At 59.5% G+C, this 17,083-nt stretch overlaps 1 protein-coding gene across 1 annotated transcript in view; it reads right to left on the bottom strand.

The window, feature by feature from the left end:
* The window catches only part of LOC111523842 (nuclear factor 1 X-type-like), a 30,838-nt gene extending 13,780 nt beyond the window's left edge, over positions 1-17,058 (bottom strand). Inside the window, exon 1 of the mRNA XM_023188723.1 lies at positions 16,946-17,058. Within this exon, the coding sequence (XP_023044491.1) occupies positions 16,946-16,972 (27 nt within the window). The 5' untranslated portion in view covers positions 16,973-17,058. The remainder of the gene's footprint in view (positions 1-16,945) is intronic.
* Positions 17,059-17,083: the final 25 nt, after the last annotated feature.

Genomic DNA, 17,083 nt, shown 5'->3' on the forward strand with positions numbered 1-17,083 from the left:
CCGCGCGCCTGGGGTACAAACTTGCCTTAAGGCAAAAATGCCAACATCGGAGCCCCTTTTGGCGGCGGCCTTTGACGCAGCAAATGGTGAACCGGGACAGTCCTCCATGCCCACCAGCGCAGGGTCACTTTTTGGGGTGTGGGCCGGGGGGAGTTCACTGTGAGGGGCAGGCCGCGCCCAGGCAGGAGGGAGCCGTGCTTGCGCAGCGAGGGGCCGGGAGGACGCCACCGGGACCCACTAGAGAGACTACGGTGCCTGGGAGGGATCATTGAGGAGCCTCTGGCCGGGCAAACGGTCGAAAGCCTGACCTAGGCTCCCAGTTTCCCCTCACCTGCCCCCGGGGTCCACGGTCCCCACTCTCCACTCAGCACCCATGGCGGTTCCGTCGTCGGAGCCACCCTGGTACATGCCACAACTCGCGTCTCACATCCGGGGCCTCGAAGCGCCGCTTCCCGCCTTTTCGTCGCCGCGCACGCGCACGCCGGGCTTTGCGCACAGCCCGCTAGTGTCCCGCGGCCCCCTCGCGCCCAGGTTCTGGGCCTTCTGCACGGTCTAGGCACTTGCTGTCCTCTCCCACCCCGCAGTGTGCGGTGCAAGCGGCAGTGACCGTCAGCACCCATTTTGCCCGCGACATGGAAAGCACACGACCTTCCCTCCTCCTGCCTGGGCCCCGGAGAGACCTCCCCACCACCTCTACCTCCATAAGCCCCCTCCCCCCAGTCTTGAGTCTGTTGCAGCGGGTCTGGGAAATGCCACGTGCCTTGAGAACCTCCAGAAAGGCTACAGTGAAAGGAGCCCGTGGCCGACGGACACCCGTCGAGGGGCGCACTTGGCAGAGGGGCTATCTCAGGTAGGGTACGTACTGGCACGCGACCTAATGCACAGAGACACTGGGGAGGGGATGTTCGTGCCAACATGGAGTGCAGCCCAGCTTCTCTGTTCCGGGAACCCGGAGGAGACGCTGGAGTACCATCTAACTTTCTCCACCCAGGCTGGGACATCGAAGAGCTATGATTGGGCAGTGGAGCGTCTGGGGAGTCCCGGCATAACCCCCTGCCTCTGCTCCCACCCCTCTAAAACCCACCCAGCCTCACTCCTGAAGTCCATGGCTCACGCAGGGAACTCGTCTCCACTGTCCCGGCGCACCTGGAGCGAAGGCCTGGAGGGCGGGTAGCGTGCCGCCCGAGCTGGACTCGGGGGCAAGTGGAAATTTCTCCCGAGGTGGGGTGGTGGGGGGCATTAAATGGCCTCTTTGTGGCGAATTGCAAGTCGTCACTCAGGGTTAATTTAAGCCGTAACTGCAAACACACACCAAAAAGCAACGTCTCGCCGCCAGCACCCACCCCCGCGATTGTGTTTCTGGGGCTGCGGGATTCGGCGCTGCAGTCCGGCCCTTGGGGGAGGGGGGTCCCCGGTCTTTAAGAACGTGGGACGTCCGCAGTGGAGAGGGGGAGGGCTGCTCCCGCCTCCCCCTACATCCCTGCCTGGCGAAATGGTTTTTGCAGGTTTGGGTCGAAGCCTAGTGGGGGTGGTAAAATCCAAGTACAAACGTGGAGCGGGAAGAGGGGGGAGCGGTTCTTACATATAAAAAGTACATATAAAGGTACAAATTTCAAATATAAATATAGCACATGCAGGGGCGCCACTGGGCAGCAGCAGTTCTGGGATGTCTCACCTGTGCCCCCAGGGACATACGGGGAGGCGGGTGTTCCGAGAGGGATGGGGGAGGTGGGAATTAGGCCTCCCTTCCCTGCCAGCTCCCCCAACAACCTGAATGCCACTTTGAAGCCAGATGCCCTGGGCAGCCTGGCAGGTGTGTGACTCGTGAAACACGCGTGTCCAGGCTGGAGAGGTGTGTACCCGCATAGGCCTGGAGCCACGTGTGTGGGCACCAGAGCAGGCTCACAGACCCACCTGGAGCTCCCCATGGGGGCCCTGGGCACGAGTACCTGTGCTTGGAAGCTCCATCGGAGGGAAAGCAGGGGAGTGAATGCTTGCGTTCAGGACCCCCACGTGGTGCCCGATGGGGCATGTTTATGGGTGTGAGTGCACCAGCCAGTATCGTTGGGAATGTCAGGCCTAGGTGAGCACATAAGCTTTCGATGCCTTAGTTACTGATTGAGGACACCGGGCAAGGACCTGCTGCGGACCCGGGTGGGAGCAACTGTATGAGAGCATGCTTATGTGCGTGCACACCTCCGAGTGCCGGGCTGGGGTGTCAAACAGGGACGTGCATGAGCACGCCTAGGTGCCCTTCAGAGCACGGCAGGGCAGGGAGGTGTGCGAGTGCTCGCGCACGCCTTGGGAGTAGCCACGTGCGCGGGGGCTGCCATCTGGACCCAGTGGAGCCTGGATCTGGCCCCTGAGCAGGCCATGGGGCAGGGCCGGCCGCCCGGCAGGCCAAGGCGGGATGTCGTTGGAGCCCTGTTGGTTTTGGCCGAGGCAACTCCAATGGGGGAAGCCCCAGGAGCAGGCGGGGGAGGAACAAAGAAGGGGAAAGCAAGGGAAAAGTGGGTTGCAGAGGAGGAAGCGCCCTGGACCGTGGAGGGCCCCAGGGGCGGTGGAGGCTGGGGCCTGCCTGGGCCAGGGGGCTCCTGGAGGCCCCCCGGGCCCAAGGTGGGTCACTCCACCTGTGTGGACAGGGTCAGGATGTTGGTTTGAAGTCCTGAGACTTCTCTGCCTTTGAAGACCCTCTGCCCGATTCCACCCACCAAATCCCCCAAAGGACCACAAGCTGCCACCACTGTGGACCAACTCCAGTCCTCCACATGGCCACTCACACATCAGATACTCAAGCCTAGTGCCACTGTACTTGTAGTTGCCCCTCTGATAGCCCCCACACTGCCCAGCGGTTTCTCAGTGCCCATCAGTACCCTACTTGGAGCCAAGTAGCATTTGGTGGGGAGGGCGTGGCCCAGTTTTCCCAGCCAAAGGCAGACGGTTTTGAACACCCTTAAGCAGGAAACCAGTAAGCCTCTTCCTCCTGTTTCTTGCTCTGGGCTTCTTAGGACCGGGGAATAGGAAGGGAATTCCCATGGGAAGGCCAGAAGGAGGAGCCTCAGGTGGCCAGGAGGGGGTTGAAAAGCTGGAGTGAACCTGTTTAAGTTTTGCTCACTCCTGGGAATCTGGCTGGGTAATCCCCACCACTCTGCTTCTAGCCCCATGACCTTGGCACTTGACCTTGTGGCCTCTGTTTCCTCATCTGTAAAACAGGTTACTCATACCTGCCTCGTCTTGGGAGGGTCACAGGAGGTCACGTATGCCCGCCCGCCTTCCCCCCCCCCCCCCCCCCCCCCCCGCCTCATTGCTCTGGAGTCGGTAGCTGTTATTTTTATTGTGAGGAATCTATGGCTGTGACAAGCTGTGACGCTTGGTGTGATCGCGTGAGGCTGGCTGTGTGTGCGACTGTGCCGCTGTGTGTGTGTGTGCGTGTGTGTGACAGGTTGTGTGTGAGACTGTGCGTGGACGACAGATTGTGCCGGTGTGCGGCAGTGCTTGTGACAGGCTGTCACTGCGCGACAGACTGCGGGTGGCGGGGTGTTGCGGGCGTTGACTGTGAGTGGGGATGAGGCGGTGTGTGGGACTGGGACTGGGAGACCCCCGCAAATCTACCTCCGTGAGGACCTGGCTACAGCGAGGATAGGGAGGCTCTCCGGAACTGCAGGAGGAACTCACTCCAGTTTCCTCCTGGGCCTTGGCTTTTCCATCACATTCAGTGGGATTCCACCTCTCTGCAAACCTTGGAGGTGATAGGTCTCAGAGGACCCTGTGACAGAGCCTCTCCTTCACCTATTGTGTCAGCTCAAGTGCTCAGCCTCCAGCTTCTTGCTGGGGTTTGGGGGGGCCCAGGAGGGTAATCAGGGGGCTCAGAGCATGGAGGACTGCAGGCCTGGCTGGCTTCAGTGAGGAATGTGTACCCTGTGCCTGTTTCCCACGTTTTCCCTGAGCTCCAGGCCTGGGCAGGGCCAGCAGAGACCTGGAGAAAGAAGAGGGACTTGGGGAAAGATCAAGAAAAGCTAGGAGAGAAAGGGAGGAACAAAGTGAGAAAATCAGAGAGACAGGAAGATTGGAGCAAGCAAGTAGCGTCAGCACGGGCTCCTCCCGGGATCTGGAGAGCACCAAGCTGCTTGGAGTCAGGACCACCAATCAAGATGAAAACACACCAGGTTTACGGGGTCAGGACTGACAGAAATGCCTGCTGACACTGGAGCACTGCTTGTATACCAGGCCCTGTGCTCAGAGCCTACTTTTAGGGACTCACCTTTAGGGATGCAGCCCTGCCAGAGGGATGAAAAAACCCAGGCTCGGCTGAAAAGTCCACAGTGGGCCGGGCGCGGTGGCTCAAGCCTGTAATCCCAGCACTTTGGGAGGCCGAGACGGGCGGATCACGAGGTCAGGAGATGGAGACCATCCTGGTTAACACAGTGAAACCCCGTCTCTACTAAAAAATACAAAAAACTAGCGGGCGAGGTGGCGGGCGCCTATAGTCCCAGCTACTCGGGAGGCTGAGGCAGGAGAATGGCGTAAACCCGGGAGGCGGAGCTTGCAGTGAGCTGAGATCTGGCCACTGCACTCCAGCCTGGGCGACAGAGCGAGACTCCGTCTCAAAAAAAAAAAAAAGAGAAAAAGAAAAGAAAAGTCCATAGTGGCCCTCTGCAGATGGGGAAACTAAGGCTGGGGGCCTCACCCCAGCACCACCTCAAGCCCTGGAGTCATGAGAATACAGGACCCCAAGGATCGGAGCCGTACGTTTTTCTCAACATGGCAAAACCCCACCAGCTGGAAGAATCACAGGACTCCATGGGCTGGGGGGTAGTGCCCTGTCACCCCCTCCTACCTCCTTAGCATGTCAACATGTGTGTTTGTTCTATGTTATGTGTGCCATGCTCCAGGGCTGTCCTGCAGCTGTCCCTGGTGTTTAGGCCACAGGATGATGTCTGCATCTCTCTGTAGGCACAGGCCTATGTGTGTCTGCTCTGTGTGTCTGTGTGTCCGTTCAGGGCCAGCCCCTGCCACAGAGGGGGGGAGTGGTATTGGAGCACCCCCCCCCTCCGAAAGTGTGTCTTTGATACTTGCAGTCTCGGCAGCGAAAAACAAGTTTCCACAGGGCCGCCTTGGGTTGAGGCCAGGCCGTCCTCAAATAACATTTGAAGTTACTTAGCAAACTTTGTTTAGTGCCGAGAGAGGCGCGGGCAGCGGGTGTGGGGTGGGGGGGGGAGGGCAATAAACCGGTTTCTCCGAAGTCCCTTACCCCATCTAGGGACACAAGTACCCAAGGTGAGGGCTTGGTTCCCCCACCCCAGCTCTGGGGAGTAGAAGCAGGAATCTTGGAACCTTGGGGAGAACTTAGGGAAGGGGAGAGGTTGGAGCACACTACAGATGAAGCCTTGCCATTGCCATGCCAGGGCCTGGGCTTGGGCAGAGATGCCCACCCTGGCCCCCTGGTGGCCCAGATGCCAATACCAGGTGCGGGACAATCAGAAATGGGAGGGTCCCCAGTTTTGCTGCAGTCCTGCTCTGCAAGTTTGAGGCTAAATGAAGGGGTGGATGGAGCGAGCTGGCTTAGAACATGTGCCCCCCAACCCCAGACATACACACGAGCACGCAGAAAGCCCCTGATGTCCACATGCCCGGCCCCCACCCCCAAATTCCCATTCCTGGGTCCCAGCCCCAGGCGGCAGAGAAGGCCGGAGAGCCAACGATGGCGGCGGGTTTGGAAGTGAGGTTGGCGCCTATGGGAGGGGGAGGGGGAAGAGATGCCAAAAATGGTGAGCCATTACAGGCGAGCAGGCGAGAGAGGGAGGAAGGGAGGGAGCGAACGGGGAAGATGGAAGCCAGGCGGGCATCCTTGCTGAGCTCCAGGCTGCAAAGGGGCAGCGGAAGAGGCAGCCTGGCCCTTCCAGGGAACAGGCATGGGGGATGATCCCCAGGTGGCACAGGACAAGCAGGGGCCCAGAGGCACCCAGCACTTCCCCACCCCCACCCCCAGCTTCGAAATGGAGACTGGCAGCAGCAGCCGCTCGGCTCTGCCCGGGCATGGGGTGGGGGTGGCAGGCAGGCAGGGCGCCAAACCAAATGCCACCAGGCTGGGCATGGTGGTTGCCAGCCTGCAGTGCCGACCCCGCCGGGCCCCAGCCCAGAGCTCTCAAGCCTGGAGCTTTGCGGGTGGAGACAGTCTGGGGTCCTGGTGGGAGTTGGGGAACCCAACAGACAAAGCCAGATACCCCCAAGCTGTGGGCAGATCCCCAAGACCCTGCAAAGATGGCGCAGCCTGGTACTGCCAGGGTGACAGGCTGGGGTAAAAATAAACCCAGCCCGCCCCGGGGGAGCTAAATTGAGGGGCCCAGGTGGAAGTGCCACTCTGGGCCACCAGCTGCCCCCGCCCCATCCCCCAGCTCAGAGCAGCAGGGTTGCGAATACCCAGTGCCCATCAAGCCCCAGTTTCTGTACAGGAAAGGCCTCGGCCATCTTGTCCCCAGGTTTTGGGTGGGCACCGTATGGCATATCCACAAATATGGATAATAGATGAGCTCAGATTGAAGAAACGACAGGCAACATGGTCTGGGCAAATGATGGGCATGCCATGCTGAGCTACACATCCTTGACCTCCAGTCTGCCCCTTGGAGAGAGAAAGGGGCCTGGCGGGCTGCACTTGAGCTATAGCAAGGCAGCGTTCAAAATCAGCATCTCACCATGAGGCCTCCCTGCCCACCTCTGCTAAAACCACAGCTGCCCAGCACTCCAGAGGGCCCAGCCGGCTCTGTTCTCCCCACAGCACCTAGCACTGTCTCAAGGACTGGTCACTCCCTTGTTTATCAGGTTCACAGTCTGCCCTCCCACTGGGGCTGGCATCTTTGCAGATTTTGCTCCCCGCCGAGCCCCCGGGGCCTAAAACAGAGCCTGGCACCCAGGAGGTGCTTGGTAAATATTTGTCGAAGGAATGCACAGGCCCCCGGCTGCACCCCCAGCATTTGGGCTCCGGCTGGGTGCCCAGTAAGGTGTGGGAGAGGACGTTTGGACCTGCCGGGGTGAGGGCAAGCCTGGCCAGCAGGGGTGCAGAGCGGATGAGACCACCATCCACCTTTATTCTGAGCCCTGGATGGAAGAAGATCTGAAGGTCAGAGTGGTAAGAAAGGTTCAAGGGTCAACCACTGGGGCACGTTTCAAATGGGGGCGTGGGGGTGTGCAGGTCCATTCTGAAATTTGGGAAAGGCCAGAGAACAAGCCGCAATTCTGTCCCATCGGCAGGATTTAGGGTGATGACGATCTTGGAGAAGGAGCTCCCTGCCCTTGACCCTAGCACTGGATACCTCTACTCTGAGTCTCCGTTTTTCATCCATAAGTTCAAAGCAGTTTTTTCACATCAAGCACAGTTTTAAAGCGTGTGCTGTGAACCAGCTCCTCAGATCCTTACCACAACTCTGCTTCCTAGATACTGAAATTGAGACCCAGAGAGGTTAAGCAACTTGCCCGAAGTTACACAGCTAGTGAGTGGCAGAGCCAGGAGTCAAACCCAGGAAGCTGGCTCTGCAGGCCCCACTCTCCTAATAACAGTACCTGCTGAACACAGGATTTGAGAAGACAAGCTGGGAAGGCACTTAGCAAGGGTGCAATGCAGCAAGCACACCCTTAGTTGTTGCTACAATCTTTAGGATAAACATTTATTTTGCTATTATCCTATCTTCTACCATTCTGCTGACCGCTATCTCTTCTGTCTTTCTCTGGGGTCAGAACTGGGGAGTCAAAGGCCAAAGGATTGGTGAGACAGCCCCACGGAAGACAGGACAGAACTTAGCGTTGTTGGCCAGGCACAGTGGCTCATGCCTGTAATCCTAGCACTTTGGGAGGCCGAGGCAGGCAGATCATTTGAGGCCAGGAGTTTGAGACCAGCCTGGCCAACATGGAGAAACCCTGTCTCTATTAAAAATACAAAAATTAGCCAGGCATGATAGTGCACGTCTGTAATCCCAGCTACTTGGGAGGCTGAGGCACGAGAATTGCTTGAGCCCAGGAGGCCAATGTTGCAGTGAGCCGAGATTGCACCACTGTACTCAAGCCTGGGCAACAAAGTGAGACTCTGTCTTGAAAAAAAAAAAAAAGAACTTAGCTTTGTCCCCGTCCCTTCTCTCGGTAGCTGCCAGGAGCAAGGAGGTGAGGGTGGAGCCCTCGGCCACTGAGTCTAGAAGACTGTGGGTATCCTGGGCAGGGGTGGGCATATGGTTTTCCAGGCTTTGTCTTGCCCCAGGCTTCTACAAACCAGGGCAGGGATTTGGGGCTCCCAATTCTATCCTGGGAAGTCAGGGTGGCTGTAGCTGCTGCACAAAGACAGCTGGTTGTGGCTGACACACAGAGGGGAGGTGCCACCAGGGCAGGTCTCATCTCTCAGGCACCACTTCCAACCACTGCCAGGTGTGGCCCAGGTGCGAATGTGTGTGGGAGTGTGACTCTCGTCCCTGTGTGCTGGGGTAACACCAGACTGTGTACATGCCATGCCGATTGTGCCTAGGTTTGGCAGGGGAAAGGGGCATATATGTGACAATGCCTGGGTCCTGGTAAGGGAGAGTGTGTGTGTGTGACACTGTGTCAGCTGGCTTCTTGTTTGGGTGTGACTGTGTATGTGGGTGCATGTGTAATGGGTGTCAAGGGTTAGCTGTGCCTGTGTGTGTTACTGTGTATCTGGGTATGCGTAGCAGGGTCTCCAACCTTGGCACTACTGACATTTGGGGCTGGATCGTTCCCTGTGGTCGGCAAGGGTTGGGAAGTTCCATTGTAGGGGACTGAGCAGCGTCCCGGGTCTCCACTCACTAAATGCCAATAGCACCCCCTCTACAAGTGTGACAACCAAAAATGATTCCAGGCCGGGCATGGTGGCTCATGGCTCCCAGCACCTTGGGAGGCCGAGGCAGGAGGATCACCTGAGCCCAGGAATTCAAAGCCAGCCTGGAAAACATAGCCAGACCTCATCTTTACTACAAATTAAAAAATTAGCTGGGTATGGTGGTGCTCGCCTGTAGTCCCAGCTACTTGGGAGGGTGAAGCAGAACTGCTTGAGCCCAGAAGTTCAAGACCAGCCTGGGCAACATAACGAGACTGTCTCTACAAAAAATTTAAAAATTAACCAGGTGTGGTGACATGCACCTGTAGTCCCTGCTACTCAGGAGGCTGAGATGGGTAGATCACTTGAGCTTGGGAGGTCAGGGCTGCAGTGAGCCGAGACTGCACCACTGTGCTCCAGCCTGGGCTGCAAATGACAGTCTGTCTCTTAAAAAAAAAATGTTTCCAGACATTTCCCAATGGGCAAAATCACTCCTGGTGACACTGTGTTAGGGAGTGTGTGGGGTGTTTGTGTGTCTGAGAGCGTGTTATTGCATGCATGTGTGTGTACCTGTGTGCTTGGTGATGTATGCGGGTGTATCGGCGCCTGACATTATGAGTGCGTGTGCTGTGTGTTTCTAGCTATGCCTGTGGGTCTGAGCGTTTTACAGTGGCAGAGCCTGTGTCTGTGCTGTGTGCTTCATGGCATGTGATCGTGTGACTGCGCGTGTCCCGTGTGCACCCACGTGCACGTCCCTGCGTGTGTAATGCTGCATTGATGTGTTCGGGTGTGTCCAGGTGCCTCTAGGTGTCTGTGAGTGAGGGCAAGCTTCTTTGCATGGGGACGCCTGTGTCTGTCTGACTGAGGGAGGTGCAGCATGCCAGTGTGTGTTAGCGTGACTCTTTGTGCCCGCAAGTGCCAGTGAGAGTGTGTGACTTTGTGCGAGATGGACCCAGAATAAACCCCCCCCCACCCGAGATGATTCGACCGAAGCCGATATTTGGACGGAACCACCTGGATAATTTGGCCCCCATCCCTAGCTCCTGCCTGCCTTGGACTAAAAGGCCCAGGGGGATCGGGTACACCTCCACGCTGTCCCTCCCTCCAGCCTGGCTCACACAGATTCAGGTGGGGACAGACAGATCCCCACTCTTGCCCGATCTGTGCCAGGAAGGCAGGCACTGAGCTTCAGCTGAGGGGGCAGGGTCCTTGGCGATGGTGGTGGGTACTGCCCCCTGCCTGCTGCTGGCCACTACCCCCAGCTCCCCTCAGGGTGGGGCCCAGGGGGGGAGAGCTCCCCAGTGCAACCCCGGCTTCCGATTGGCTGCAGAGCGCCGCAGTGCCCGCTACCCGCCTCCCCTCCCTGGCTGGCGCAGCCACATCGGTAGTGGTGGCAAACGCAACTTGGAGTTCTGGGCACAGCTGCGCCTCACAGAGGCCTGCCAGCCCCACCAGAAGCCAGACACCCCAGCTCCGTGCCCCCGACCCCTCCCTGCCCGCCCGCCCCGCTGGGCAGCTCAGTCACCCTGCCCATTGCCTCCCTCCGGCTGCCAGGCCCTGTCCACCCTGCTCCCTCACCCACCAGGCCTGTGCCCCCCTGGCCAAGCCCACTCAGGGGGCCCAGGCCCCTGCACGAGGCCACTCCCGCCCTCAGAGGGGCTCCTCGGGAGGGGGGAGGCGGTGAGGAAGGGGGGGTTGGGGAGCTAGCCCTTCTTCCTTTAGTGAACGCGCCCAGAGCTGGAGCCAAAAATCGAGGAGGAGAGATATTCAGACGGAGCCAAGACGCGTTTGGCAGGAGGAGAGAGAGAGGGAGAGAGGGAGCGGGAGGAGGGGAGGAGGGGAGGAGAGAGGGAGGAAAGAGAGAGAGAGAAAGGGGGAAAGAAGGGGGGACCTCAGTTTCCAAATCCGCGCCCTCAGAGCCTCGGAGGGATGGCGGGTGGCCCAGGGGTGTGGGGCCCAGGGCCTGCCTGGCTGTGGGGGCAGCGAGGATAGTGGGCTCAGGCCCACGGAGACAGCCGGACACCCAGCTGGCCAGGCTAGAACGGACACAGGCAGAAGCCAAGATCAATGTGCGCTGGGCAGACAGAGGGAGGCCTGTGGGCGGCCCGAACACACGCCCGCACCTCGCCGCCGCACAACAGGCTTCTGTCCACGCCAGGCCAGGGGCACGGGCGGGGCCCCCAGCAAGGCCACTGCGGCCGCACGACCTCATGGGAAGGGACTGAGCCGCCAGCCCGCTCCCAGCCGCTTGCCCGGCCGCCATAGCAGGCATCTCACATGGTGCTCAGAGGCCAAGGGAATGCCCGGGAGAGGTGCCCATGGGGTGAGACCCACGGTGATCGTCCCGGGGACAAGCCCAGGAGGCCCAGTGATATGAGGGTGGTGACACTGGAGACACGTGTGTTGACACGTATGTGGACACAAGTTGACACGGACAGGCCAACATGTGTGTGAGACACACGGATACACTCTTTGCCGTGACGCACAGACACCCAGAAAAACACTGCTGTAGATGTGACGCATGTCGCTGGGACACTGTCACCCCAGATACAAGGCGCAGATACAAAGATGGCGACCGGTACACCGATACCCGTTGACGCGCGCAGCGCCACCGTGACACAAAGACTACATCCGGCACACCGACATGCATGGTGGCATGCTTCCCGACCCCCCGCTACCGAATACACAAGAGACAGGGTGTGCGATGATCCGTGGAGTCACATGCAGGTAGCACCCAATGATGGACACTCAGAGACATAGAGAGGCATGGAGAGGGACCCGGGCAGGCACACACTGCCACACAGACATCCGCGGGAAAATGGTGGCTCTAAGGCCTGACATGCCGATTAACACGCACGCTGATCTGGGAGAACCCAGATAGTGGCTCACAGCTGTCCCCCTGGCCCACTCACCCCCACATCCAGGGCTTTGGGGGAAGGAAAATGAAGACACCCCCCTCTCCTCCACCCCAGCTGGGAGGGAGGGGACAGAAGGCCCATCCTCAGCACCTCGTTGGAGAAAATGCCCAGCCTCCCCTACCTCTCTGGTCCAGCAAGTCCCCAGATTCCAGCTTCATGAGGGTGGGGGAGACAATATCTGAGCAGATTTAAAAGGCCAGGCTCCCTGTGGGTTAGATGGGGAGGCCAACAGTCAAGACACCGACCACGGGGGTATTTTGCCCGCAGGCACCACGGCCAAACGCCCAGCATTGCTCCCACCAGCAATGCGCCCTGATCCAGCCAAGTGCCTGCATTGCCCACATAGGATCCTGCACATGTGTCCTGTCTCCATGACGGGTCCAGGTGACAACGCCCAGGTGCAGACTCAGAAACAGTTCTGGAGCTTGGGGACATCCCTGAAGTCATCATCTAGATGCACCAGGTCTCTTTGTCCCACGTATATTTGAATGAACGCATGCACACATACTCTTATGCCAGGATTCAGGGCCCCCAACCAGGGCATCTGGTCCTCATGGAACAGTGGAGGCCTCGTATCTCCCATCCTGCCCCCCACCCTCCCCCACCATCTCTCCCCTATCTTGAAGTCCTGCCACCCTCTGCTTGGCTTACAGGTCCCCATCCAAAGGTAAAAGAGCTGGGCCATGTGCAATCTCCCATCCTTCCAGACTCTCTTCTTGCCTCCTCCTCCTCCAGGAAGTCCACTTGGATGTCTATGGTTGGCAGGTGCTCGACCCTGTCTTCTACCCCTCAGAGGCATCCCTTTCTCAGCTGGGAGGGTCTGGGAGGTTGACAACCAACTGGCAACAATTACCATTTCTGGAGCATACACTTAGGCACCACACTGAGCCTAAGTACAGCCCAAGAGATAGACACTGGTTTTCGCCCATTTTACAGGCCAGGAGAATCCTGTGCTTCAGGTCGCAAGATTAGAAGATGTGGACCTGGAGCTCAAACCCATTTCTGTCTGATGGCAAAGCCTAGCCCTTGACTCTGCTCCCACAGCCTCCGTCTGGGAGCTCTCAAGGCTATACAAGACATTCCAGGCCCTAGGGAGACTGGAGCACCCTGTTCCCGGCAGAGCATTGAAACATCTCACAGAGCCCCAGCTCCTCTCATGAGCTACCCCATCCCAGCCCACACCTGGGCACACCACCCACCCCAGCAGTGGGCATGAATCGGGCAGGGCCAGAGCCGGAGAGAAAATGCCAAGTGCCATGAAAACAGGACACCAGGCCGGAGCAGGGACAGAGAGTGATAGATTTGCAGGGACACAGGGGTGGCCAGAGTGACCCAGAGAGAAAGCTGAGGGAAGGGGACATCAGGGAAGCCCCAGCCATCCCCCTCCCATGGAAGGAGTGTCGGGGGAGCTATGCAGACACAAAAGTACAGGAACTTCGGCTGCTTGTGTGGCCAGGAAAATGGGCGTAGGTCGCTGCATGTCTGAGAGTGGGTGTATCCGTGTGTGCGCCCATGTATGTCTTCGTGTGTGTCAGCAAATGTTGGCATGTTTGCCTGTGTATCCCTGTGGCAAGGAGGGGGAAGCACACATTGGTGTGTGTGTGTGTGTGTGTGTGTGTCTGAAAAGGTATTTGTGGCGGGGTGCAGTGGTTCATGCCTGTAATCCCAGCACTTTGGGAGGCCAAGGTGGGTGGATCATGAGGTCAGGAGTTCAAGACCAGCCTGGCCAAGATGGTGAAACCCCATCTCCACTGAAAACTACACAAATTACCCAGGGGTGGTGGCGGGCACCTGTAATCCCAGCTACTCAGGAAGCTGAGGCAGAGAATTGCTTGAACCAGGAAGGCGGAGGTTACAGTAAGCCAAGATTGTGCCACTGCACTCCAGCCTGGGCAACAGAGCAAGACTCCATCTCAAAAAAAAAGGTATTTGTGTACACACCTAGGTGAGCCAACTGCATTGTGTCTCTGTGTAAAGATGTGTAGCCATCCATCCGCCTGTCCGTCCTTGGGTCCATGTGAGCATGTGTGGGGGCGAACACACATTTGCGTCTGCCTGTATCCAAGCCTGTGATGAGGGCTCCATGAGTCTGGGAGGTGTCGTGGTCTCCATGTGCCTTCATCGCTATCTGTGTCATCTCGAGGGGTTTGTGACTGTTTATGTGTGCGCTGGGGGTGGTTGTGAACACAAGTCCACAGTTTCCTGTGTCCGTACGTGCATCAAAGAGGTACTGCTGTGTCTCTAAGCCTACACCAATACACGTGTCCCATTTCAAGAGGTGCCTGTGTGTTAATGGGTGTGTGTGACAGTGTGAACACAAGTCCTCGGTTTCCTGTGTCCATAGGTCTGTAGGCTCATCAGTGGTCGTGTGTCTGGACATCGGTGTGAACAGGACACTTACATCTCCATCTTGGCGATGATGGTGGTGTACATGAGTTCACATCCTGGTTGTGTCTCTGTTTCTTGGCGGGGTCAGGATGGGGAGGGGGGGTCCATCCATCCACCTCCCACCCCTCTCTCTGCCTGAGACTCAGACCGGTGGCTGCCATGGACTCCAGCAGCTCCAGCAACCGCCCCGCCTGGCCGCCCTGAATTTCGATGCTTTTTCTAGAAGGAGATTTTTCCCCCCCCGCCCTTCCCCCTCGCCCACAGTACCTTTCCCCGCCAGGGCCCCGCTGCTCCAAGCTCGTTCCTGCTCAATCATTTATTGACTTTAAAATCGAAGCCAATTCTGGTTTGAAAAAAAGAAAAGGGAGAGAGAGAGAGAGGGAAAGAGAGAGAGAGGCAGGCCAGAGAGACAGAGAGAGAGAGTCCGAGACGCCAGTGGAGGGGGAGCAGAGATGGGGCCAAAACTGGAGTCAGAGACAGAGATAGTCAGAGATATACAAAAGGACAGAGATGGAGAAAGAGAGATGGAAAAGGGCAGAGTACACCAGAGACCGATAAAAACGGAGACCGAGAAAAAGCGAACGAAAGAGGTTGTCAGAAAAACAGACCAGCAGGGCAAACTATGGAAGCAGAAAGATTTGTAAAAACAGAGATGTGATTGTTAGGGAGGGGCAGGCCAGACCCCACTGACCAGCCGACAGCAGCCACCTGCCCAGAGCTGAAGGGTTTCCCTGCCCACCATGAAGGGCTGGCAGCCTGGTGACACCATGCCCACTCCCCTCTCCAGCCATCCTGGCACACTGGAGCTGTCGTAACCTGGGCCTTCAGTCACACATAGCCAAGGACCAGCCATTGCCCTGGGTCTAGCAGCCACCCCAGCCCCTTCCTAGCCATGTCACTGGCGTATCTGCGGGCATTTTCTCTCCCAGGGTGCTGTGAAATCTGAGGGGCGGGTGTCTCACCCAAGCCACGGGAGAGCAGGCTCAGATGTCTGGTGTGCTTGGCATGGGAGGCCGGGCTGGCAGCCTGGTGGGCAAGGGGCCGCTTGAGTGTGGGGTCTTGGTTCCACTAGGCCTCAAACATCGGCCACGCAGACCAGCCAAGCGTAACAGCAAAAAGGCACAGCTCAGACACCACTGGGTAGGCAGTTATTGTGAGGGGCGCCCAATATGCAGTGGCCGTGGAACTGGAGGTGCAGATGTGGGGGTTCCCCACACTGCCATGGTGCTCAGGGTGCCTGCTCACACCTGCATGCACACTGCAACATGTATGCATGCCCGTGTGCCCTCGCCAACACATACTTGGGCCTGCTTTCTACAGGAAAACCCGCTCCCTGGGCCATACACGGCCATGCCACGCAGGCCTGCCTGTGGCCGGCCCACAGCGGTCACACACAGACTCTAGATTGATTCACACTCACATACACTTGCACTTGTGCATACAGGAGCATGGTGTGGCCACAAATAACATGCACCCCGACAAACCCCTCGCCCCTTGACACCACTGCACACTCGCGGCATGACCCAAAGTAGCAGCCATACCCACGTGGATTGCCACTGTATGCTGTGGACACACTTGGCACATGGCTGACAGGGATCAGGCTGGGCAGAGGGAACAATTAGGGCCTGGCCTAGAGAACCCCCACACGCAGGCCTGGCTGGCAGCAGGGCTAAACAGCCTCAGATGTCCCCTCTTCAGAGACTGTTACCAGCTGTGGCCTGGCCCTGCAGGCAATGCTGTCAGGGCCACTGTGGAACTCTGGGCAGCTCCTGTGCCCTCTTAGAGCCTCAGGCCACAGCCCGGGGAGAGTTGGGTGGCCCGACAGGCATCCTCGAAGCTTTTGCCGCCGCCGTGCGCCGCGCAGGGAACTTCGCTGCAGGCGGGACGCGCTCTAGCAACGCGCCAAGGTCGGCGCTGTTGTGCCAGAGGCTGACCCGACGGTGTGGCCGCAGCACTGGTGGCTGTGTCCACGGCTGCCTCCCGCCCCTCCCGCCTCCAGGCGACGGGACGGGATTCCCCAGGCCTGCCGGGTCCACTCCGCAGCAGCGCGGGTCGCTAGGGCCAGAAAGTTTGCGCCGAGGAAAGTTTGGGGGTGGGGGGGCTGAGGCTGCGACGTCCAGGGTCGGAGAGGCGCGGCCACCGCTGGCAGCGCGCCCGCTCCTCTCTCCCCTCCCCTGCCCCTCCGAAATTTGGGAGCCCCGCCATTTTCTTAGCCCCGCTCCCATGTGAGGCCTGAACAAAGACTTTGGGGAGACGCCCGGGCCGCTCGGCCCGCCCCAGGCACCCCGGCCGCACGCAAGGGCCGCCGCCACGCACGCCGGCCACTGCCACCCTCGGGAACCGAAGGCACCCGCCCCAGGAAGCGTCGCGGGACCCAATGTCCCCTCTGCGCCCTCGGGACCACCCTCTTGCCACTCTGTCACCCCCGCAAACACTGCCAGCGGCCACACTGCCCGGGTGCGCCTACAGTAGCCCACAGGTCGGCCAGAGTCCCGCTGCCCATCGCACCCCAGTCGAGCGCGCACACACACACACACATACGTACACGCACTCCCGCCTGCGCTCCAAGGGCAGCGCCACGACGCAGCTGGCCACCCCCGGAGCCCCCAAATGGAGTCCGCCCGGTGGCCAGGGTCGCACGCGCACGGTGACGCCCGCACGCGTGCCCGGGCTCACCGCGGCACAGCCTGCACCCCTCGGCGGCCCGCGGGCTCTCGGCCCCCGCCTTCCCGGCCGCCGCGCGTCCCCTCCGCCCGCCCGCGCCGCCGGCCGGCCTCCCGCGCCCGCTCCCCTCCCCCGGTCGCGCGGGGGCGGCGGCCGGTACCTGGGTGAGGCAGTACGGGGAGTACATAGCTGGGCGCCCGGGCGGGAGCGCGGCGGCCGGCCGCGGCGAGGGGAGGGGAGGCCCGGCAGGCGGCGGCCGCACCCCGGCCCGGGCTCCGGCTCGGCTCCTCCGGCCTCC

This window comes from Piliocolobus tephrosceles, chromosome 21 (assembly GCF_002776525.5).
Source record: "Piliocolobus tephrosceles isolate RC106 chromosome 21, ASM277652v3, whole genome shotgun sequence".
NCBI lineage: Eukaryota > Metazoa > Chordata > Mammalia > Primates > Cercopithecidae > Piliocolobus > Piliocolobus tephrosceles.